Consider the following 23,950-nt stretch of genomic DNA (forward strand, 5'->3'; position numbering starts at 1 on the left):
GAGCCCCGTGTCCTCCCATGTCCCACGGGGTGCCCTGGCCCCTTTTGCACCCCCCAGGCTGGGCACCAGCACCTTTTACTCAACTCACTTCATATGTTCATCAATCAGCTGCCAGTGAAAAAGGATTTAGACAGTGACAATGCTGGTGGGGTGTTTGCTCTCCCAAAAGCAGGCAAAAGCCACAATAACAAATCTTCCACCTCCTTAGTTTGTTTCCATTTTTTCGGATACTTATCCTGACCTGCTCACGTTTATTTGCTCAGTGTCACGCCTCAGCATTCTATTAGTGTTTCTGTCTCAGTCTCAAAACTATTTAAGACATTTTTAGGACTCTGCCACCCTCTGTGGATAAGGAGGAGTTGATGCTCTGATGATGCCTTGAGGCCACATGCCCTTCCTTTGTCACTCCCTCTTCTCTTTGCCATAGCTTGCACCACACTGCTGTCACTCTTGGGAGGTGACTTGCACTTTCACTATCACAAGAAGCCACACCAACACAAGCCTTTTCAGAGGTACTCAAAGGGACTTCTTTTTTGCCCCTAAGTCTATGATTATAATCCAATTTATTAAGAACTCTCCAATGTCACTGCTTAGTGATCCCAGAGCCTCAGTGTTTAGCTGGTGCTCTGAGGACTTGAAGTCTTTCTTCATTTCCTAAGTCCTTGTGCTGTGGTAAGAGCACATCCGCTACAGTGACAGCCTGGTACCTCTCCCTGCTTCCTGCTCCTGCTGCAACTGCTGAGGGAATGACATTCCTCATCACTGGTGTCTCTCCTACATCAAACCACCACACTGGAGAACCAGGAGCCATTCATAGATCACTTCAGAAAACATTTTACTGGACTTGCCAGCAGAGACACCTCCACTACCCTCGGGAAGTGGCCCTTCTGTCCTATGAAAACTTCAGATATTTTACAGTTTCTGCACAACAAGACATAAAAAAAAGCTCCAGCTGTAAAGAAACCTGCAGTCATTTCTCAAATGCATGACAACCACGATCCTCACACCTTGCCAAACAAGGATAAGCCAAAACAGACTCCCAAGACAAATTCCTTAGGGACCGTGGCATTTGACTCCAAACTCAAAAGATGTTAGTCAAGCAGAGATGGATCCCAGGGAGATGCCCAGAACAGTTTCTCCCAAGTGGACCATGTCCACCTCTTTTCTGCTGTGATTATACAGCTGGGCTGTACTGTGGCTATGTGGGGGAAGATTCCCCTTTAGGAATGATGTAAGAAAGTTAAAAAAAACTGTCAATGAATCCTCTTTCCAGTCTTCAGCCCATGAATACACCTTCTTACCTTTCTATATCCTGCAAGAGCTGGCACCATTCAACTGTATCAAAAAAAAAGAATCACATAACTCCATCAAATCCCCAGAATCCTCTATGCCTACCCATGTTATAGCCCTAAATGAATCAAAATGGTCAAGCAGAGTTTGGATCAACATTTCACAAGACCCAGGCTGACATAAATGAAAACACTAATGTTTTTTAGGTGTTTGACAAAGTTAGATGCCTCAGTTTTAACAGGTTCAGCTACAGAGGCCTGATTTTTGGGACTGTCAGAAATAGTTCCAGACTCTCCCTGACTAGGTAGCCATTAGCACATGTCATTTTTTGCCAAAATCCAGGCTGCAGAACATTTTTAAAAGTCAGCATGCTTCCCCAGAGATGCTCCAGGAGCTGTACTGGTGCTGGTGCCAGCCCAGGTCAGTGTGATGTGATTTTCCATGGTCCCATTGAACCTGGGCACTGATCTGTGGATCGGACGTCTGTGGAAACTCTAATTATTCAAACCAATTTCAATCACGTGCCTCTCTTCTGAAGATCTTATTAAAAAGCCACATACCTCTTAGCTGTCTTTTATCCTGGGGAATGTTTCCTATGGAAAATCCCAGTCTGTGCCCAAATATTTGGATCTCATACTGAAACCAAAGCTGTTACCACCACAGAACATGGTATTTAACAGCCCACTTCCTTTAACTCCTTAACTTCAACAAGTGATTCATACTAGGACCTGACAATCCTATTCTGGGGAAAACTCAATAACCAAAATGATAGGTCAGTTTGCAGAGGACTTTCCCAGTACACAAAGGGAGATTTGGGTAACAGAGCAACATTACAGAGCAGGCAAAGAGAGCAGAGACAATTCTGCTGCCCTAGTAAGAAAAAAAAAAGGAGGGGAAAAAAGGGAAGACAAGAAGCAAAAGGAGAACACAAACTCAAAGCAATGTATCTCCAACAAAGCAAAACCAGGAGAAAAATGGAGGAGACTCAGGTCTTGGAGAGCTGCTGAACAAGGGGCCAGGACTGTCACTGCAAGTGTCACCTGGGACAAACACAGGGGATAGGGAGCCAGGGAATGCCAGGGGATAGGGAGCCAGGGAATGGCAGGGGATAGGGAGCCAGGGAATGGCAGGGGATAGGGAGCCAGGGAATGCCAGGGGATAGGGAGCCAGGGAATGCCAGGGGACAGGGAATACCAGGGGATAGGGAGCCAGGGAATGCCAGGGGATAGGGAGCCAGGGAATGTCAGGGCATAGGGAGCCAGGGAATGCCAGGGCATAGGGAGCCAGGGAATGCCAGGGCATAGGGAGCCAGGGAATGCCAGGGGATGCAGATAAAACAGTCCCAATCTGCAAGGACGAGAATGCCTGAGTGCCTTCCCTCCTGGAACCAGTGCAATCACAACTTCTAATCAGCATACAGACAGGAGCCCAGCATGTCATCTGTCACGTCTCCAAAGCTTAAGGAAACCCCCCTTTCCTCTCCCTGTATCAGAGAGGGACAGGAAGATTCCCTCATCCTCTGTATATGCCTTTCCCTCCCCCTGTTCCTGGCTCAAACCATCCCTGCAAGAAGTTTCCCTCCCCACTAACTTCTCCATTGTCTCAGATGCATTGTTTGCAAATGCTCCCTAAAAATGCTTTGTAAAGTATCTTTATTCCTGTTTCAGGTTTTTCCACATCCCTATGTAACACCTGGAGTTTATCTTGTTACCTGTCAGATAGTGATAAACCTACTGCATGCAACCCCTGACTTACCATCTAAGATAAATACAATTTGTCTTGTAGCTGTCATTTCTTTTCAAATCCTGCCTTGCACAGCTGCATTTGTAGTGGTAACAAATTACTTCTTTGGGCTTGAAATGTGAAAATTTTCAAAAAATAAAAAACAAAATAAAAATCAAAACCACATCAGCAAGAGCCCCAAAATATAAGTAAAATTTCAAGCGTGGCCTTCCTGACACTAGATTTATTGCTGCTTTGTGGGGCAAGGAGGCTCCAGGACTGCTTTTGCATATCTTCTGCAATGGCATTTGCATGCCCTGTACATGAAGTACGTTGTATTTTATGCTACCAACAGGCCCAAAGATGAAAAGCATCCTTTCTCCAGAACAACTTGATCCTAACTTTGCAACTGCATCTCCACATGCAGCTGTGGCACAGCCTACCTACCCCATCCCTCCCATGCCACTGCAGCTCTCCAGCCACACCAGGCACGAGGTAGCCAGGTTTTGGATGATTTGCTCCTTGCAGAACACAGACTGCGGAGTAAAAGAGATCCTACCTTCACTCACTCACATTTACCAAACACCTGCACTTGCTGAAGCACTCGGAAATACTCTTTGTGGATCATCTGTGGGTCGCCCACTGTGGTCAAGATGAGGAATGAGTGAGAGCAAAGGAGGTTTAAGCTGGGCATCAGGGTGTGTCCTGCTCACCAGGAACGTAGGGAACCTCCACAGCAGGTCTTTAGGAGCAGGATGGAGAAAGAGAGGTCAGGAATGGCAAAAGCAGGGCTGATCCTGCCTTTGGGCAGAGGCCTGGATCAGATGACCTCGAAGTGCCTCCCAAGGATATTTTCCATAATTTAGAATTGTATGTGCCATCTGTCCATTCTGATCTACAGAGATTTACTGCAGAGAGAAAAAGTGGAATACAACCAGTAATTATTCCTGATACAGATGCAACCTTTGTAATGGGAGAGGCATCTTCTGACTCTAAGAGGGAACTGAAGCCTTCAGAGGTTAAATCACCTGTGTATCTGCCCAGACCCTCCCACCCTCCCAAGGCAGAATGCTGCCAGTTCTTTACTTCCTAACAGACCAACCCTCAATATTCAGCTACAAAAGCATCTCATTAAGTAGGCAGCTTTCTCTGCATTTTTAAAGTGAGCAGAGAGGCAAGGAACTGGTGTTGTTGTGTTCAAGTAGCTTTGCCAAGGCTGTTCAGGTGCATTGATGCAAAACCTGAAGGTGATCCATGAAGCAACCAAGCCTTCTGGCCCTAAATACCCAATGCAAGGGAGTAATCCTCCATTGACTTGTGAGAATCCTGCCTGATTCCTTGACACATAACTCAAGATCTCTTTCCTGGCTTTTACTTCAGAATCCAACAAAAAATATAAAGGTTTAACAGCCCACCTCCATTTTCAGATGAAAATCACACAATAAAGAACAGCTTTGAAAGTTAGTCACCATCCAGATCAAATGAGACACTGAACAAAAAGACCTGAAAGCTGTTCAAACTGAAGATAAGAACAAACTTTGCAGGACATGAGCAGAGATGATGACACCAGCTTTCATATGGAAAAAACTTCAGTCACAGCTGAGCAGAACTCAGAGAGCTTTGCCACATTTTACCTTGTCCCCTCTCGTGTGGGTGGAAATGTCAAACGAAAGCAAAGAGCTGAAGCACAGTGAAAATGGTGGAAAATCTGTGAAACCTTAAACATCCTGTATAGACAAGAAATCATGCAGCCATCAGTCAGTCAGACAGGCAGAAAGGAAGTGGTAAAGGGGGAGGTTTTCCCTCCACACAAGATGGAAAAGCATCCAGGCTCAAGACCAAAGGGGGACTCGACCCTACTGAGAGACAGGACTGAAAGGAAGAGTGAAGATTCAAAGCAGTACCTCCAAACCTTCTCCTGGGCTGAGCCTTCCCCAGTAGTTCTTAAGAGGGCTTAGCCACATGGCTCTACGTGAAATCCATTATTGAAGATTAAACAAGAAAGATGAATAGCTTTCCAAAGTCGATTACATCCAAACGCAGTAGCAGCCCTTATGGAAACATCCTATTAAAATATTAGCAAAACCAGAAATGCAAACGTGGGAGACCTGGTAGGAGGCTTTCCAGCTCAGAGCTTCAGTGCCTTTTGAACTCACTGATAGAAGGACTGAGGCTAAAAATATCATTACTGGGCCAGCATCCCCTGACTTGGTACAGGGTGATGCCCATTCTGGTTTTTATGTATAAAAATACATATGGGAAGAGACAGATTATGTGCGTGTGAAAATTACAAACGTCCCACGTGAACGGCATTAAAAAGACCTGCTGCCTTTTTTTTTTCACACCCTAGAATAGGTCATTTCTATTTTATATACACACATACATGTTTGCAGTTTGTACCCACATGTTTTCTCTACAAATTCAGAGGTTCACAGCTCTCCTGGTAAATTCAGAACTTAATCCATTTGCCATATTAGACAGGATTTCATTTCCATAGGTTTTTGTGATATGCAATTACATTTATATTGACTTTTTTTATTGAGATTCGAAATAAGCTATCTCCTCCACAGATCTAATTCAATTCAAATATTTCCCACATCCCTGATGGTCACTTTATCTAATCTTTTTCTACTTCACTTGGGCAGTACGCTGTGGGGGTGTCTCTCTAACAGCAGGAGCTCTCTAACACCGGCCCTTCTCTCTGTTAGTTTCGCTTCTGCAGAAGAACGAATTTATCAATTACTCCAGTTCTTGAGTTACACGTGTCTGAGACTTACCAGCCCGATAAGGAACCTGAAAACAAATACATCCAAAGATCGAGTGATCTAATAGTTGGCCATCTGCTTAGGAAAATAATTTTAAATAGTTACGGCAATTCTATTTACTCTATTTACCAAGTGAGTCATGTTGTTCTCTTTAAGTTAACCCTTCCCGTCTCTCTGCGGGTCACTGCCCCAGGCAGTTTTGGAAGAGGGTGCTCAACCACCTTTACTACTTTCAAGCTATAGCAAAGCCTGCAATACCCCTGCACTCGAGGCACCCCAAACTCATACTGCACCAGAGCATAAAAGAGCATTAAAGCAGCCGTGGTGCCTCTGGGCGACTGTTAGACCACACAAACGGCCGCGCAGAAAAATCTCTTCCCAGGAGCATCCCCGGTGAGGGCACCACACGGCAGCACTGACACAGCGGGAACGCACCTGCTGCCTCTCGCTCCCGTCCGGGATGGGCTGCCGGCACCTCCATGGGGCAGCTCACCCCGCAGGGCTCCAGAGCCTGTGTACCAGGGCAGAAAGCCTTCTCCACACATCCTCCCAACAGCTCCGGGGACAACCGGCACCTTGCAGCCTGTTTCGCTGTCCTTCACCTGCCCTCTCCCCCCAGCACAGCGATCCCGGGCCCCCCTGTGACGGGCAGCTCACTGGGTACCAACGCTGAGAGCTCCCGGGCACAGCCAGAGGGACTCCGCTCCCAACTTTAGCCGCTTGGCAGCGATAAGGCAGGGTCGGGGCTTTCGGGGGCAAGGAATGGGATAAGACTGCGCACAGGTTTAACGTCACCTTTTCAGTGCCCTTTTTCCCTTAACGCGACTGCAAAATGCATAGAAACCTCCTTCGGAAACACTTCAGAGAAGTTTACAGGATGCAGGGTGCTCCTGCGGAATCACTATTTTACGATTAAGCACAAATATCAGCCGAAGAGCTGCACGAGGACTGGGTGCAGGGAGGCAAAGTCCAGCACCTGATGTTTGAGGGAAGATCCACGGAGCAAACATCTTGGAGCGCGGGGGTGTGTCGAGGGACTGACAATTGGGAATCAGCACTGAGTGAAAAGCACCGGCTCCACAGGGGAAAAAGCCACCCGAGCCGGGGCAGGAGAAAGCGGTGGCAAGGCAAAATCGCCCCATCTTGGGGCAGGGGGCTCGGCAGCACCGAGAGGGCAGCCGGCGGCCACTTTTGAATTCGCGGGAGAGGGCAGGACAGGGGCCGGGGCTGCCGCGAAACGCCGCGGGGGGAAGCCGAGCCGCCCACCGCGGCTCCGGGACCGGGGGACCGCCGCGCTCGGGATGCTCCAGCGGGACGAGCCCGCAGCCCGCCGGCCGGGGGGGTCCAGCTCTCGCCCGGGAGCGCACACGGGGAACCCGCCGCCTCCCCGCGGCCCCGCCGGCATCACCCACCTGCGCTCGGGGTCCGCTGCGCCTCCGGCCGCCGCGGGCGCCGTGTGTCGGTGCCGGCGCTGCCCCGCGGCCGCCCCGCTCCGCTCCCTCCCCCGCCGCAGGACGCGGGGCCGCGGCTCCCCCTGCAGGGCGGCACGGCGGCGCGGGGGGGCGCGCGGGGGGACGGGGACGGGGACGGGCCGCCCCCCGTTTCCGGGGCTCCGCTCTTTACTGGCACCCGCAGCTTTACCTTGGCGGCGGCGGCGCGAGGGGCACCGCGGGGGCTCGGCGCCAGCACGGCCGGCCCGGAGCAGCATCGCGGCTGGAGACGGACACTCACTAAAGAGTCCTCGCCCGTCCGTGAGGGACCTGCGAGTGACCGAAGCGGGCTTTGACTGGGCTTGATCTGCATACAATGAAAGGAGGAAAGAAAGGAGAGGAGAAGAAAGGAAAAGAGAGGAGGGCTTTCTCTCTACATTGTTTTAAGCACCTACTTCTTTCAAGGCTGGAAAACCCACCCAGCGAGGCGAAGCGTGCAGCTCTACCACACAAGGCTGTGGTGGCACAGTGCAGTGCTATGGGGGACAGCGGGACAGATCTCGGCGCACACACAGACAAAGTTCACTTTCTTCTCTGCCTAACTGCCATTACTACCTCCGGAAAGGAGCCCCTGTGCAATACTGCTCTGGAAGTGTTTAAGAGTCCTCTGTAGAGGTATTAAATACCTGACAGAAGTTTCACATTCCCACCGGGGAGGTGGTTGTGGATCCCACCAGCACACACGCCCGCCGTGTCCCCGGCCAGCCCTGCTCCTCCAAGGAACAGACTTGGGGACAGCCATGACTCATCTCACAGCAACTCTGAAGCAGGGAGAGAACCTCTCAAGAATTTGATCCTGCTGCTCTTTGTGGATATCGTCTAAGTTTTCTGTTTTTCAACTTCACATCTTAGCATGCAATTTATCTACACGCTCCTACTGGGTGGGCATTGCAAACAGGGAAAACCACCAGGGTGACTCCACACTTCCCACCAACCCCATAGCAGGTCCCAGACTATGACAAACTGATCTATCTCAGTGACAGCCAGCCCAGGTCCCTCTGTGCAGGGTCTGCCACATCTTGGATTCTTGTGCCATGCAACAAGTTTTTTTCCAAGATTCCCCACCCCAGAGAGGGTTTGCTCACACCACCTTGGCCAGAAGCATTCCCACAATGCTGACCCCCAGCACCAGCTTACCCAGCCTTTCCCAACAGCAAAAGCACAGATGATGCTTTACCTTACTTCAGTATAACAAGACAGTAGGAAAGAAATAGCAGAACTGGCACCACCCCCTTCAGTACTAAGATCAAAACCCACAAGCATCTAAGCATTAAAAATTTAGCCCTGGCAGCAGCACCTGGCACCTGAGCTGTCCTCCCCTGCACTCTCATCCAGCCGGGAAGGAGGCAGGATGGTACATGGGCTGCCTCAGCCACACAGCTGGGAACTACAGAGGGGAGCGGAGGCCAGAGCACTGCTCCAAACACAATGGGAATCCTCCCGGGAGAAAAAGAAAAGTCATTTTTCCCAGGAAGTTACAGAAAAGGCTGGAGTAATTTACCACACGGTGACATGGAATGGTTTTAAGGAACACATATATTGACTAGCCAAGTCAAGAGAAAAAAGCAAAAGCAGGAGACTGTGAGAAATTTAGGAGCCTCATCAAAACATGCTGCACAAATGACAGCTTTAGAAATGCCACCTGCCTACATGAACTTTACCAGAGCTTTTTGAAAAATGCTGACAGTAGGAATCGGGCACTGTTGGTGTAATGGTCTCACATGTGCCCTGTAGTACAAGACCTAGTGTTTTCCCACTCCTAGTTGATACTCTGTGAAATTTTATGCTGTGCAATTGTTTTTGGACCAAAGGGGCAGCTCACAATCAGCTGCCTGCCAGGCTCTGCTGGATCTGCTCTGTGCTGCTCCTCTCCAGGGCAGTGTTTCCTGTATTGTAGAGGTGCCTCTTATCTTTGAGGATCTGGGCCAAATGACTCTCTCCCACTGAAATCAATGAAAGCTCCGACTCCAAATACTTTTAAGGAGCAGGGATACAGTTTCTAAACATGATTTTGTTCCTGAATACATTATACCCAAAGCTGTTTCAGTCAACTCCCTTTATTAAGCTGTCAGGTCCCATCCTCAACACATCATCTGACAAGTTTCCCATATCACAGATGTTGATCACTGTATCTTTGAAGGACCCCAGAAATGCTTCACCGGATGTTTCTTTTCCCAGTTGTAACTCTCTGATTTTTGCAGCTGACCAGTTTTAAGACTGATGTACACTGCTGATTTTTTTTAAAATCAGCAAGTCACAGAAGATCCAAAGCAAATGTCTGAGTACTTTCACAGGACTAGCTGATAATGGCCCCCTGACCAGCTTATAATGTTTCTTAGAAATTGTTTTTTTTTTTCCCATAGGAGCATTCTAATACCACTACCAGAAACACCAAACCACAGGTTCTTTTCCCTCACCAGCCATTCCAGTTTGGATGGCATATCAGATCTCCATTGTCACCTACTGATTTCTCTGTGCAGTTGGGAATTCTGCAACATTTCAAGATGTTAATTATCACTACTGACACCTCCCAGAGCAACTGAGCCAGATCTTCTGCGACTTTTGCATGCTCATTTCTCACCTCTGCACAAGTAAATATGCTTACAATGAGCAGCTGCTGTTTTATGTCCTATTCAGCAGCTGGATAGGATAACTTCCATTACTGTAGTAAGATCTGAACAGATCCATTGCCTTTCTTTTGAACTAAGAAATTAATTGGCTTTCTGTTGGCTTTATGCCATTATCCCTGCCAAGTATGAGATCATATTTCTTCTTGTGCATATTCAGTGTGTATTGTCCTTACCTTGTGCCCTCCCTTTACCAGTGGCCAACAATGACAGTAAATTGACAGTAAGGAATACAATCAGCTTTTATATTTTTTCTTTGTTTTTATAATATATGCAGGAGTGGTAGCACAAGAGAGCATTAACTTCCCTTCCCTTAGTCACTCATGAAGAATAAACTGGCATTACTGTGACTGCTGTGGCCAGGCACACTCTGAGAAGGGACTGCATGAACAGAAAGACTGAAACCACCTGGAACCTGAACAGCTTCCAGCAGCCTCCACAGCCATGGGAAGGTACTGCCACACACTCAGAGCTGGCTGTGAACTGAAAGAAGTCCAGCACTGCAAGGAAAGAAATTCTCCCATGTGGAGCCAGGAAGGGCTTTCTCATTCCTGAAAAGCAGAGCTGCAGTAACACACAGTTCACTATCTAACTGAACAAGCCAAACTCCTGCATTTTGGGCAGCTGAAAAGTAGTGATAAGAGTCTATTTGCACTTCTCAGACTTAACAACTGAGTTCAAGGAGTAAACTCTAGAAAGCCTGTCTAGAATAACCCTTGAAATGCTTCCTTCAAAAAGGTGAGAGCAAAGTAAATAAAAATCTCACACTCAAGACCTATCGAGAAACTCACCCTTCTCTTTGCTGACTCAGCACGAGCAACAGCCTGGGCACGTCAGTGATGCCACTGCAAACACAGAACACACTCAAAACCACAGTAACCAAAATCACCCTGCCACCCTGGTAAGCAGAAAGAGCAGAAAATCATACCTAGGTACTGAGGCTTCCATGTGAAGGGCTGAAAATTATCAGTTTGCCTAGAACAGAATCTGGAAGAATTAATGTGTTTTTTTAAATAGAAAAATTATTTCTGTCTTAAGGAAGTGATTAACACATTATTAGTTTTGGAGCTGTTCTTTGTCGTGAAACTTTTCTTTCTAACCAGACTGAATTATCTGGTATGTGCAAAATTGCATTTAAGGGGTGCATATTTTGCAAAAAAGCATCAAACTGAGTATTGCATTAGCACATATATCCTATGTTGTTAAACAGGACACTTAAAGTGGTGTGTTCTGACCTGTATGTAATCTCATTCCCACCAATACTGCCTGAATCAAAGCCATGCAAAACTGTGTAAGTCCAAGGGAAGGGATGAGGGCAAGGTTACTTGAGTCCTTTGGAAATACCAGCAAATCCTTCAACATTAAAGACATATATATATATAAAATATATATATATAAATAAAAATCCATATGTGTGTGTATATATACGCAATTATTTCTCTCACATTGTTCAACATAGAATATTTCATCGCATTTTTAAAGTCAACATTGGGAAAAGAAGCTAGATTTTCTGAAAGGTGTCTCCTTTAACAAAGTTACACCTGCAAAGTCTTGCTGGAAATGCCCATGGCCAACATCATAATGAAGGACACTCCCCTGTGGCAAAGACCGAAGCCTTCACACAACCTGTTCAATTCCAGCACAGGAGGAGTTCAGCTTTTACCCAGGCCCAAGGAAAAGAAGCTAAAGTCAAGGTAAGATTTGTCCTCACAGGGAAATGCAAACCATACCCCCAGCACTGTTTGAATCCTGCCATTTGCACTTGGGTCAGGAACAAAGGAAGGATGTTCAGTAATTTCATGTCAGGAGTTGAACACTGTCCGTAAAAGGCACTGCCCAAACAGACTGTGGCTACATTTCTCTCACTGCTATTCAGCATGACAGACTAGGAGATGGAATTCAATCTAAATTTAAGCACTCTCTATAAACTATTAATAGAAGAAAAACTGGTAGCATGAATCATCATGTGGGAGCTGCAGAGCAACAGCTAAAATATATAGAACTTACCTTTACACAATAAATGAACTGTTGGAGTCGCAGAGCCCAGAGAAGAAGTCAGTTGATTCTTCTTCACTTGCACTGTTCTCATTTTAGTCTGAGGAGCAATGAGAGGGCAACCTTTGTTTAACTTGACAAAATACACATTGTGTATAACCAAGCTTTGTCACAACACAAATTGGAGACGAAAAGTAACTACTGACCCTGCTCCCCACCACTCCCTGCGAGGGAATAGTGTGTGCTGGAAATGTTGGTGCAAAATGACAGAACTTCAGAGGTTTATAAAGTCAAGTTAGTGTTTTAGCACCCTGTTCCAATGCCTGTGTAAGAGCTGTACCTCTGGCCAAGAGGGAAATGGCAGCAGAAAACCCTCCTTTTACACATTTCTTCTCTGCAAGGATGATAATCCAACTGCACCAGTTTGTTAGACCAACCATTTTACAGAAGGATATTTTGCAGCTCCTGAACTGCAAAACTGACCCTCCTGCTGCTTTGTGCAGTGCAGGCTTTACCCAGGGCTGTAGCCCAGTGCAGCCCATGGACTCTGAGTGTGGCCCCATGGAGACACTCAGCCTTAACTCAACACAGTGGCATTTTGGTGCTCTGTGGGATATTTATTTTTGAAAAATATGATACTGTCAACAGCTCAGTGAAGTTGTCTCCAGACTGTTATGTCTCCTCCTCAAGTTTCTTTCATTTTTAAGAGCTTAACTTTTAGGCTTCTGGCGTGAGGAAAGAGCCTCAAATGGTTTTAAAAAAGGACATAAACAAGGGAATGAGTATGCACAGCACTGGAGAGAAGCACAAATATTTCCTCACACTATATAATCAATGCAAGTATCTAGGAGAAAAAATACTGTGATAAGACACTATTGTGTTCAATCCTGTTTTCATAATGAGATTAAGAAGGTGCCAAAGAACTGAAAATCCCAAAGGGCCAAGAACATTTAAAAGTCAACGTTGTATTTTTCAAACAGGGTATTTCATATACAGAAATTCAGTTCTACAAACAGGGTTCAATTAAACCATGGTGATACAGAGGGCAATAGCAGACAAAGACTTATAAAAACCTCAACTTGGATTAGGATTGATGGCATCAGTCCCTCATCTACTTTTTAAAAATTCGTGGATTTTTTTTCTCTACAAAGACTTGCAGGGGAGAAGTTTGAAAGCAACTCTTCTAATAGAAATGAAGCTAACAGAAAACATTTAATTAAGCATTAGAAATGTTCTAATCTTGAGGTGCCAGGAATAGAGACACTAATTAGCCAACTTCTCCATTCAAGGTGTTGGGCTGCAGCACTGAGCAGTAATTCACACAGAAGGTACTGGAGCTTCCACACCACCAACACAACTTTCTGAGCAAATTCAGAGAACTCTCTATCTCACTGAACCTTTAGGATTGAGGATGAAAAAGAAAACATACCAGTTTGAGAAACAGGAACAGAAATGCTGGGCCCAAGGAGGGACAGTGCTGAAAAAACAACATGAACTGAGGGAGCTGAGAGGGAGAACAATGTGCAGGGCACAGAACTGAGGTCCTCTTTTGTTTGTTTGCTTGTTTTTTAGAAATCCTACCAGTAGCTGCTGGCTGTTAACTTCCCACTTAGTAAGGGAAGTTGTTAAGAAAGGAGCACACTTTTAAACGGTGTCTCTGTTTCAAAATAATTTCGTGGGCTAATAACATACACTTTCATGAGCTCCTCTTGTCTATGCCCTTTGTAGAACTACACACACCTCCTGGCAACATACATGATATAATCCAAGTCTCTTCTGCTGATTAAAGCAATTTTGAAACCCTTTATAATAATTTTAACTGAAAGTTCTGTATTGCTAACCTAGTTCCTACACTGAATTTAACTGCAGAACAACCATGACTCCAATATTAGCTTTTGTGATTTAATACAATGGAATATTATATTGCTGTTGCTTCTGAGGTTTTTATTGTACTATTCCATATAACTGCAGTTTTTCATTACAGTAAGACCTTTGCAGTTATTTAACCAATTTTATTATATTCAACTTAAACACACTTATAGAGCTTGTTTCACATTTTTAACAAAGTTCTCTAGTGGCAGTTTGGAAGACAATCCATGAGAAATACTTTGGTTAGGGAGTAGGGATATGGGAAAGAAAAGCTGCAGCTCTGCAGACTGTGCAGAGTCAGTTTTAGTGTTACCTCAGGCCTGGCCGTGTCCTGCCCGATGCCTCTGTCCTGAGCTCCAAATGCTCAATCCAGGTGGGAATGTCCCTTCTAAAATGCTGCCACACTTGCTACAGGAAAGAAAAACATCTCTTTTCTGACATGAGTTTACTACACTACATTTCTAAAATATTTATTTGCAGAAGAAGTATGAAAAATGAGGATCCACGCTTAAAAACAGGATATAAATCTATTTTGAGAACTAGAAAGAGGTTTCTTAAACCACTGTAATTCAAGGAGAATATTTCACCTCAGGAAAGGAGAAGCAAGACGTTGTCTTGCAGAATAATATCACCAAGACAAAGACTTTTCTGGACTGCTGAACAGTCAGAAAACACCACACAAAACCTAAAAAAAAGAGTAAGAAATAGGTAGAATTAAAATATCTATACTAGTCAGTGTATTTCAGAACAATAATTAGAGGCTCAATCCAAACCTCTGGACATAATTTATTCCAGAGCACTTGAAATTAAACCTCTAAAGGAACACTCGAAAACAGTTACCATCCAGGATGACTGAGATCAAACCAGATTTAAGGTGTTCTGATCTTTATTTTCACTTGGAAATTTTATTTTTAGGCATCTGCTTTAAATAGCCTGAACTGCTCTAGAGATTAAGCCCCCAGTCCCTCTCTAGTCCAACTCCTTTAGAGACAGAGAGGGAGTGAGCACACAATTACCTTACTTGGGTTGAGTTAAGCAACACTGGAATAATTCTACTCCTGCAATGTATGAAGGAAGTTGCCTAAATGGAACATATTCTCTGCAGTTCCCTTCTCCAGGACAATACAGGCTAAGCAGATGCCTCAAACATGTCCCTCTTATCTCGAGTACTCACCTCTTATCACTTAAACCCCTCTGGGGGTAGATACTGTGAAGTGTGCTGGTATAGCAAGAGATATGGCTTCCAAAAAAATCCTGAGGTTATGTGCACACAAGCCATTCACACACACTCCTCATCCACAGCAGATGGATCTCCCCAGCTGCCTCCTGTAACACTCCTGAAAACCCAGAGTGCCAGAAATAGTGTTCAAATAGTCCCTTCTGAAGTGGCTTTGCTCAAGAAAACAAACACACCTTCTGCTATTTGCAACCTTTATTTCAGGAATAATTAAGAAGAAAACATGGCAACATTGGCAAATCGAAGGCATACATACTAAATACTCATACAGAATATATTATGGAGAAAGTAAATGCCCAGATCTTTAGTGGTCCTTGCAAACTAAAAGCATATTGGGTCCTCCAAAAGGTTTAGCTTAACACAGGCTTGCTGACTTCTTAAGTTCCAATGATTAACAGCTTGTGCCTTTCAAACCAGAAATGAAACCAGGGTGAAATACAATTGGAACATTTGTCCAAGTTCTCCTCAAACCTGTATTTCTCAGCTCTAACCAGAAGCAAACAAAATGGTTTTTCCTCTTTATCATTTAAATAAATACACTAATACACCACCCTAAGTATCCAAGACAAGCACTTCTTGAAACATGTTCCATTTTATTCAGAACCTGAAGTACATTTATGTACACACACGTTTATACATGTGTGTATATATATGTACAATTACACATTTATGCAAACCCTCTCTATGAAAAATGTCCATACATGTCAATGTGTGTGTGTAAACTATTCAAAAGGGTTCTGGGAAAAAAGCAAAGTACTTGTTGTCTAGAACAAGAATTACTAAACCCACACAAAGACTGACATAAAACAGTTGTGTTTCAAGGAAGAGTAAAACGAAAACAAATCAGAAAAGCTGGATGGATGAGAAGAGCTTTTAAGAATCACTGTTTTTTACATCATCTTTAAAGGCCATGGAAAATGAGCTTTAAATTAGCTATTTAGGAGATATTATTACTGGCTGCAGTGTCATCTCAAACAAGGTTAGTCCTTATCCAATATAGTGCTGTGAAGTCAGACTGAGACATCAATACAATCCTATTCTTCCACAAAATCCAAAGTTCATCACACTGCTCTGTCAGTTCTGCCTCACACCTGAACTGGAGCACCCTCACCCGAGGGGTGGAGGTACCAATTAATGCCCTTCTGATTCTGATCGGGAGAGTTGCCCAATATTAAATGGGATCACCACCTTATTTCAGACACATTGAACAACTCTTGATCACTACTGACCTAAAGTGAACCTACAGTCTGGAGGCAAACTGGTCTATGCCTTGTTTAGTAGTGTTTTTCTTTCTTCCCATTAGATAACACAGAAAAAACACTTCTGTTCAAAAAAACCCTTCAGATATATATAAAAGTGCTACTTAAAGACATAAAAATTAACCTTACAATACACATAAAACCAAAAGTTTCTAACAAACTGAAATGTTGTAAGTTACAAGGATTAATCACTTGAGTATGTTACATGTACTTGTGCCCTCTTAGCTGAACTGAGTCCCAAGTAACCATCCTAATTGAACATAAGCAAAAACTGGAAAGCCTCCAGAGAAATTTCAACAATGGAACAAAAAAAAAAAAAAAAGAAGAGCCTCTTTCTCCCTGTTTGTTGAAACAGAGTTCAGAATCAAAGCTGGACCATTCCATTACTGCAAGTGCAGTCTACAGTGAGAACAGGTCAGTTTGTGATCCGTGGAACCAGGACTGCCAATGGCTCCTCTGCAGCAGGAAATGTCCACTGGGCTCCCTCACTACCATATAAATACACCAGTTACATGCAATTAAAATAATACATAGATCACGAGGGTGAAAATGCACAGAATACATTGCTATGCTGGGGCAGAGCCAGTTTGAAGCCTTGGCTTCCCCAAACAACTTGCTCATATTCTAGAACTATGCAAAATACAAAAGCCTTAGAAAAGTGCAACAAAACTAGCTTCATGACATTTTCCTTTCCATTTCCATAAATACAATCTCATAAAAATATTATTAAACAGAAGCATACTTCCCAGTGGAGAACTAACGTGCCACATTTCAGCCTTCAGTAAATGATTTTGCCTAAACTGAAACCCCCTGAAAATAGGGGATTAAAATGAAACCAGCTTAATTGCATGAGGCTGCTGTAATACTCTGCCAAAAGTTTGCCCTACTGTTCTGCATCCCCAAGTCCTGCTGGAACTGATGGGAACTTTATGTGCAACTCTGTGGCAGACAGTGGCCTAAGGGTAAGGAATATTCCAAGTAAAAGCTGATGTCAGTTGGAAGAAAGTCATCTGGTAATCATAGGTTTTACTGAAGTTTCAGTGGGAGGAAATAATTCTAATATCACAGAACGAATTAACTCGAGGAGGGGGGGACAGTGGCTTTGTCAAACTGAGTTGGAGGGTGTTGCACCCCAACAACTGGCAAGCGTAGCAAAAACATCAGGAAAGAAAGGCATTCGTATCAATTAACAGGAATCAGAACTGTACAAACCTCAATCTTTTAAGTTATTTAGCAGTAATTATTAAAAGCATACTTGCTACATATTCCAGATGCTTAACATCTTGGCTTTGATAATTATAAGGTGTACTACAACACTGATTCTGAAATCAGGGAATACAACAAAAGAAACTTAGATGAGGGAAGGACTGGGAATGCCCAGCAAGCAACACTCTAAAACCCATCCAGCCACTCTCTTGTGAAAGCAGAAACACTATTAAAGATACTTTTCTAAACAGGGACAACTAAATGTATTGAGATGTCTATGTTTTGCCACTCAACACACACTAACTCAGGAAAGCATGTCTAGAACTCACAGATGAGGAAGACACTTTAACAGCACTTCTCACCAAATAATTTCTCAAACTGGCTAATATTACTGAGCACTCATACACTAATGTAGCTTAAAGAAAGGAACTGCAGAAATAGAGCTTGGCAGAACATAAAAATAAAACAGAAATAAATATTGACTAAGTCAAGGGAAGGACCACAAACAAACTATACAGTTAATTCAGTCTGTACATGAACATTACTTATCTTAAAATCCTCTTTCTAGGTTACCTCAGCAAGACCATTACTCACAATAGGCAAAAAATAGCATAAAGGTGTACAACTGCATTCCTTCCCAGCAGAATTTAGCCCCTTAACAGCTCCTGCCTGATGCAGCTGCAGTTCAGCTGTGGCTCTGTTAGTTACAAGAGGCAAATGAGAAGTAAAGTCCCCACAAATCCCATGAACACAGTTTTAAAGGCTTAACTTTAGCCAATGCATAGCTTCACACCAGCCATCCCAGGGGGCAGCTTTGGGAGATGCTGTCACACACCACCTGAACACCAGACAGCCTTCCCACACCAGGCACAAGAACACAGAAAATAAGAAAAACACCCAGAAGTTCTCCAAATCTCCAACTTCCCCAACAATCTTAGTTAAAATTCAGGTGTAATAAAAATTGTGCCCTGGGCCAATTTGGTACAGAAACAGAGAAAACTGAGTGAAAGTAATTTTTTGGTGATGCAAAAGAATCCAAATGCCTGAAGTGTTGAATCACAGAACTGAAAAAAACAGGTAAGAACTTAACACTGAGATCAGTCACAGAAATGAGTCTCCAATGAGAATTTTTTCTGACACAGCTACACAATTTATAAGGCAGATCCTCAGCAGTTTAAACCACTGTACTGCACCATTATAGCAAGGGCCCGATTTATTTCTCCTTATGCATGTAAAACCAGAGCACAGCTGCTGCCAGGGATATTAATGTGAGTTTACACCAATAAATTAAAGCCAAGTTCATTTAGCTCTGGCAAATTAAGGGCCTCCTAAACCATGACAATGGACTTCACAGGAAAACACAGAGTGGAAATATTTTATAAAATTGGAGACAACAAAATTATCAGAAATGCTACACGTAACTCAAAGAATATATTTTATGCAAAAGACATAAAAATCTACCCATAAATCAGAATCTGATGCAATTATATACTACATTCTGGATAGCCTATCCACAAACACAGTTTTAAAAGGGAAAATTTCACTCACAGTTTTTCAGAGGCATGGAAATGAGAAGGCTTTTGTGAGGGCCAGAGATTCACACCAAAGATACTAAATTAGTGTTTCTATTTAAGAAGACAACCAAATCGAACACAACCAACTGAAAACCAAATCAAGTGTAACACCTACAGATCCAGAGGATGATCCAGCTGTACCTGCATCAGGATGTCCAACAGCTCCTTTTGTTGCCCACCCCAGCCCTACAGCTGGCAAGGAGTAACCCTGATATCCTACAGCACAGGCATTTGCAAGGCACATAGTAAAATGCAATAATAGAAATGGATGAGAAAATATTTGCCCTTTTTCAGTACATTCAGAAATATTTTCTGGATTAAAAGGAAAGTAAATCAGCATAAACTTGCACTTTACATGATGGTGAAAAAACCAGGCTGTTTCAGGATTAACTATGAGTAGGAACCAAACACAACAGTATCTTCCAGATATCCAGAAGGGATACAGCTATTTTTCCTCTTGAAAAACTGAATGTGTTTTGAACCTTCAGAAAAAACCTGTTGCAGAGTGCAGCAGGGCACTGTGTTTGTTTTAGATCTTCCATTGCTTCATTACTTCCACCCAGCTGTGCAGCACCTCAAATGTAAAGGCTCAGATACATCATTATACAAAAAACTCTTCATGAAGCCCAGTGTTCCTGGGCTGAATTCACAGAGGTTTATCAGACAGATCACACCAAGAAGAAGTTTACAGAGCTCTGAAGTTCCAAACAAGGTCATTTTTATCATCACTGCTAGCTTTTCTCTCTCTTTCTCAAGACCAGCAGCTCTTTTTAACGGAAAGCATCTGGCAAACATGATTTCTCCTTTTACAACTATTAGTGTTATTGCAGTTAAGGACTCAAACAACATTCCAGGTAAATGAAGTTGACCACTGGACAGAAAGCAAATCAGCTCAAAGCTCAAATTACCTCACCAAAACAGTCAGGAGTGAATTTAGACCAAGAAATGCTATCCCTTTTCAATAGAAAAATATTTTTTTAAATCTAAGGCAATGAATAAGACAATCATAGATAAGGATATCTGTTCAGAGGATAAATAGAAGGGAATTTTAAACACTAAGTGGCAAAATCTGGAATTTAGTAGAAGTAGTAGAATACAAGACAGCAGTAATGTGGATTTCCAATAAGACTATTCTTCCTGAAACTTAAGAAATGAAGCAAACAAATTTTGTGAAGAAATATACAGAAGAGGAAACTGCATTTCAGACTTTTATTAAAATCTGTTCATGAAGATTTTTGACTTGAAATCTCTCTTGCAACGAGAGTCTTTAGATAGTGTTGGCTCTTCAAATGCACCAGTTAATAATCTGAGGGTATCTAGGCTACTTCTAGTGCTAAAGAGCTGTAAGAGAATGTAGGAGCCACTGCTGCTCTGAAAACTTCTCCAAAGTCCCTCAGTGTGTGTTAAGTAGTTGTTTTACAAAGTTTCATAATTCTCACAGGCACATATCAGTGTAAGTGTATATTCTTATACAATGCTAGACATGTTGAATTATTACTCTTCACGTGGGCTGTGTTCTTCAGATGATAGTTTTTGGATTTGGCAATACTTTTGAGTTAAATCTGTGCTTTTATACCATGAAGAAGTTTCACAGATGCCAAGCACAGTTGCATTCACTGGGTTAACATCTATGACATTCAAACTGTCCTTAACAGTCGTAAGAGCACCATAGGAAGGGCAGATTCATTTTCCTTACAACAGGGTTACTGTGTTGGAAGAGCCTGTGCTTATAAACTGCAGCTGTTACAGAGCTCACTGCTCAACTTGGCTTCTGCTTAATATTAATGAGAGATGTGGCTTAACTGCTGATGGGTGTTCAGAAAAGTAAGAGGCAGAAGCAATGACAGAGTGAAGTCTTCCCTTGGTTCGACAAACAAGATGACAACAAACAGCTTGTGACAAATGGATACATGAATTCTGAGCCATTAACATTCCACACAAGGCCCTGAAGTGCCAGGACGTATCAATTCAATGATCTCTAAGGCACTTAAAACTCTTTTGCCCAAGAGCTGCTAAATGAATTCAGGTACATTTTAGGGAAAAAAAAAACAAAAAAAAACAACAAAAAAAAGAAGTTGAGCAGACTAAAGTTTCTCAATTCCTTCCTTGTGACAGTGAGTCATTTCCACGCAATATTTGAGACTACTGGGTGTACACACATTACATCAGTTCCTCCATAGTTCTGGTCACAGAACATCTCACCTTCTGTCAGTCAGATGAGGATGTGCAAGATCAATGAAAAACACACAGGAAACATGGCAAAGCTGGATTTGGAGACCAACTATTTCACTGTTACATCTTATTGAAAATATCTTCTCTGCAGAGAAAATGCTATCCCAGTTCCAAACTTGTCCCACAGATATCCGTGATGTGTGCTCGTATTGCTGTAGAATAAAGCCCAGGGTAGCTGAGTGTGCTGTACAGGCAAAGGAGGAGAGGGAAGAACAAGCCATACAAGGGTTAATTATTGATTCATTTCTGTCCTAATGGAAGCACAGGGAGTTTGCACAGATTCCTTGAAGTAGAGTGTACCCTGAAAGCCAGGAGCTGCGTGTGCTAGTGCTTACAATCCATAAGATAAAGATGAAAGCCACATCACTGTGACAGAGGTAGGCCTATAATGAAGCTTTAGAATGAAGACTTCTTCTGTGCCAAATTTTTCGAGGTATCAAGAGCACTTTTCCCCTCAATTTGTCATTATGGAACAAAAGCTTGTTTTCCTAGAATATTGTGCACATTTTAAAGGATGGAAAATAGCTGTATAGGCAGTAACTAAGTTACCATTAAGAACTCTACTGCATTGGGCTGCCATATGCTGTGGGTAGAATATTCAGACTCTGTGGTGTCAGGATGCTACAGAAAATTCAGTAATATGATGCCATGTTATCCTTTTCCTTCTCAAAGCTTTATCTGTACATTCAGTCTCCTGTGTGCATTCATCTCACTCTCCCAGGAAAAAAAGCTTCAGGAAGTCTGACTGGAAAGGCAGCACATAAGTAGTCCAGGCTCTTTAGGCTACATAATTAATCTGAATAGCTTAATAACTTGGGTTATTCCAAGCACTGTGGCAACAAGTTCTCGCTTCGAACAGTTGTTTCCAGGCTTAGTAGCTGCAGCAATCTGAGGCAATCCAGGACAGCGCCACTGAAGTTTGAGGGGACTCAAATGTTGCCAGTTTTCAGTGAAATGGGGATTAGCATTTCAGTAAGGTTTCCATCTGGTAGCTCTGCCGTGGAATGCTCAGGGCTCAGGTTTCAAAGTACTTGTAAATGGCTGTAACGTACAGCATGACATTCTGCCAGTCCGGCCGCTCCGTGCGCACCATTTCGTTGATGTCCTGTCACAGAAAACACACCGGTCAGAATCAGCAGGGATAACCTTGAGAGCAGTGGGGTTGTGTTCTCACACCTTCCTGGGGATGGGTAATCTGTCAAGTTTCCACCACGTAAAGCACTGACGAAGAAAGCTCTGTTTCGTTCCATATATCTTTGCATTACTTGCAAAATGTAATTATTAGCATATCTGCAGATAGGCATTTTGATCTTAAGCCAACAAAATAACCAACACCGTGCATGCTTGAGCTTTCCCCCACTTGGTACAGTTGGTGTAATGGTCAGACTTGAGTGTTTACATACCCCTACACCAGCCTTGCAAATCAATACAACCTACCCAGGAACTGTGAGCCTGGAATCAAGGCCCAGACATTAAATAAAGCTAAAATTCAAAATTCCTATCAATAAATAACTGAATCCATTTTACAGTGGACTACTGTACTTTAGATTACTGTATATGCATTTTCAAATAAAGAGACAAGGAAGAGGGAAGTTTACTCCTCATTTGGGTATTTGCAAGAGACAAGCTGACAGGGTAGTTACCCTGTGTGTCATAGGGACAGTGTCCCAGACTGACAGGGAATAAGCAGGGTAAACAAAGCCTGATCTACCCTCTTCAGCACATGTAGAAAGGAAAAGAGATAGATGTAGTTTCTAACAATTTTTGCTTACTGAAAGGGTCCATTTTGTAAGCTTTGGGTGAGGGAACCTCCAGAATTCAAAACATAGAAAGCTGAAGTTTTTTTAATTTTCACATCAAAGTAGCTGAACACCTTCTTCTACAGAGAAAGAATAATTTCCCCTTGCATTCCACTACTATTTACATACAGGAGTTTTCCCACCCTTCTCCTCCCTGCACCCATGTAATATGGATGAGGGAAAAAATCCACAAACATATGTATCATAGACAGTGTGTATGTAGGTATGTAAATAGATATAAATTCTTAAGATGGATCCAATTTGCACTTAGAAGATTTAAATCCATTCAATTTGCCTTTTTAGAGTCTCTGTGATTAAGTACCTTACAAAAATGAAAGGACAGACAGTAACCATTTAGACTGTGGCTGAATTATGTGAGCATTACTGCAGTTATTTTCCACGATCTCATTCTTACATCAGCACTTGGTAAGAAACTTCCACATTTCAAATCACTGCCAAAGTCAAAGTAGGAAAGCCCCAGAGTTGCACTGCCATTGTCAGCAAACACAATGCTGGGGGGGTAAAGGCACTGATAAGGATCAAGGAAAGTGTTATTTTTAAAAAGGTCTGTTGTATTATTAGCTGCAAACTACAGCAGCTTTGTTAGAATTTAGGCTGCAAAAGTATCATTTAAGTATCATTTGTGATACTTAAATGTGAGCTGAGTGTGACCATTCACAAGGGTCACAAAATGCTGCCGACTCCACACCTTCAGAAATCTTCCTTTTCTATTAAATATTGTACTATTGAAAACTAACTGTTCTACTCTAAAATTTGTATAAGACAGCTCATTATAAGTAATAATTGAAAAAAACCTTGCAATTGTTTGCAATGATGACAAATTAGAAGTCTTAGCTTAGGAGACAAATCTTGACTCTCACACTG

General features: G+C 43.2%; 2 protein-coding genes across 5 annotated transcripts in view; both read right to left on the bottom strand.

Moving 5' to 3' along the window:
* Positions 1-11,920, bottom strand: part of ADORA2A (adenosine A2a receptor) — a 33,722-nt gene extending 21,802 nt beyond the window's left edge. For 2 of the 3 annotated variants that reach the window (XR_003916184.1, XM_029963313.1), the window contains exon 1: positions 7,190-7,225. The gene's annotated coding sequence lies outside the window, so the exon portion shown is untranslated. Of the gene's footprint in view, positions 1-7,189; positions 7,226-11,901 lie in introns of those variants that run through there. The other variant, XM_029963314.1, reaches the window with a different exon arrangement.
* A 3,255-nt stretch (positions 11,921-15,175) lies between these two features.
* Positions 15,176-23,950, bottom strand: part of SPECC1L (sperm antigen with calponin homology and coiled-coil domains 1 like) — a 65,933-nt gene continuing 57,158 nt past the window's right edge. For both annotated transcript variants that reach the window (XM_018081959.3, XM_029963303.1), the window contains exon 16: positions 15,176-22,371. In XM_018081959.3, coding sequence (XP_017937448.1) covers positions 22,282-22,371 — 90 coding nt within the window. In that variant the 3' untranslated portion in view covers positions 15,176-22,281. The remainder of the gene's footprint in view (positions 22,372-23,950) is intronic.

Source organism: Manacus vitellinus, unplaced genomic scaffold (genome assembly GCF_001715985.3).
Source record: "Manacus vitellinus isolate BGI_N305 unplaced genomic scaffold, ASM171598v3 scaffold_58_pilon, whole genome shotgun sequence".
NCBI classification, from domain to species: domain Eukaryota; kingdom Metazoa; phylum Chordata; class Aves; order Passeriformes; family Pipridae; genus Manacus; species Manacus vitellinus.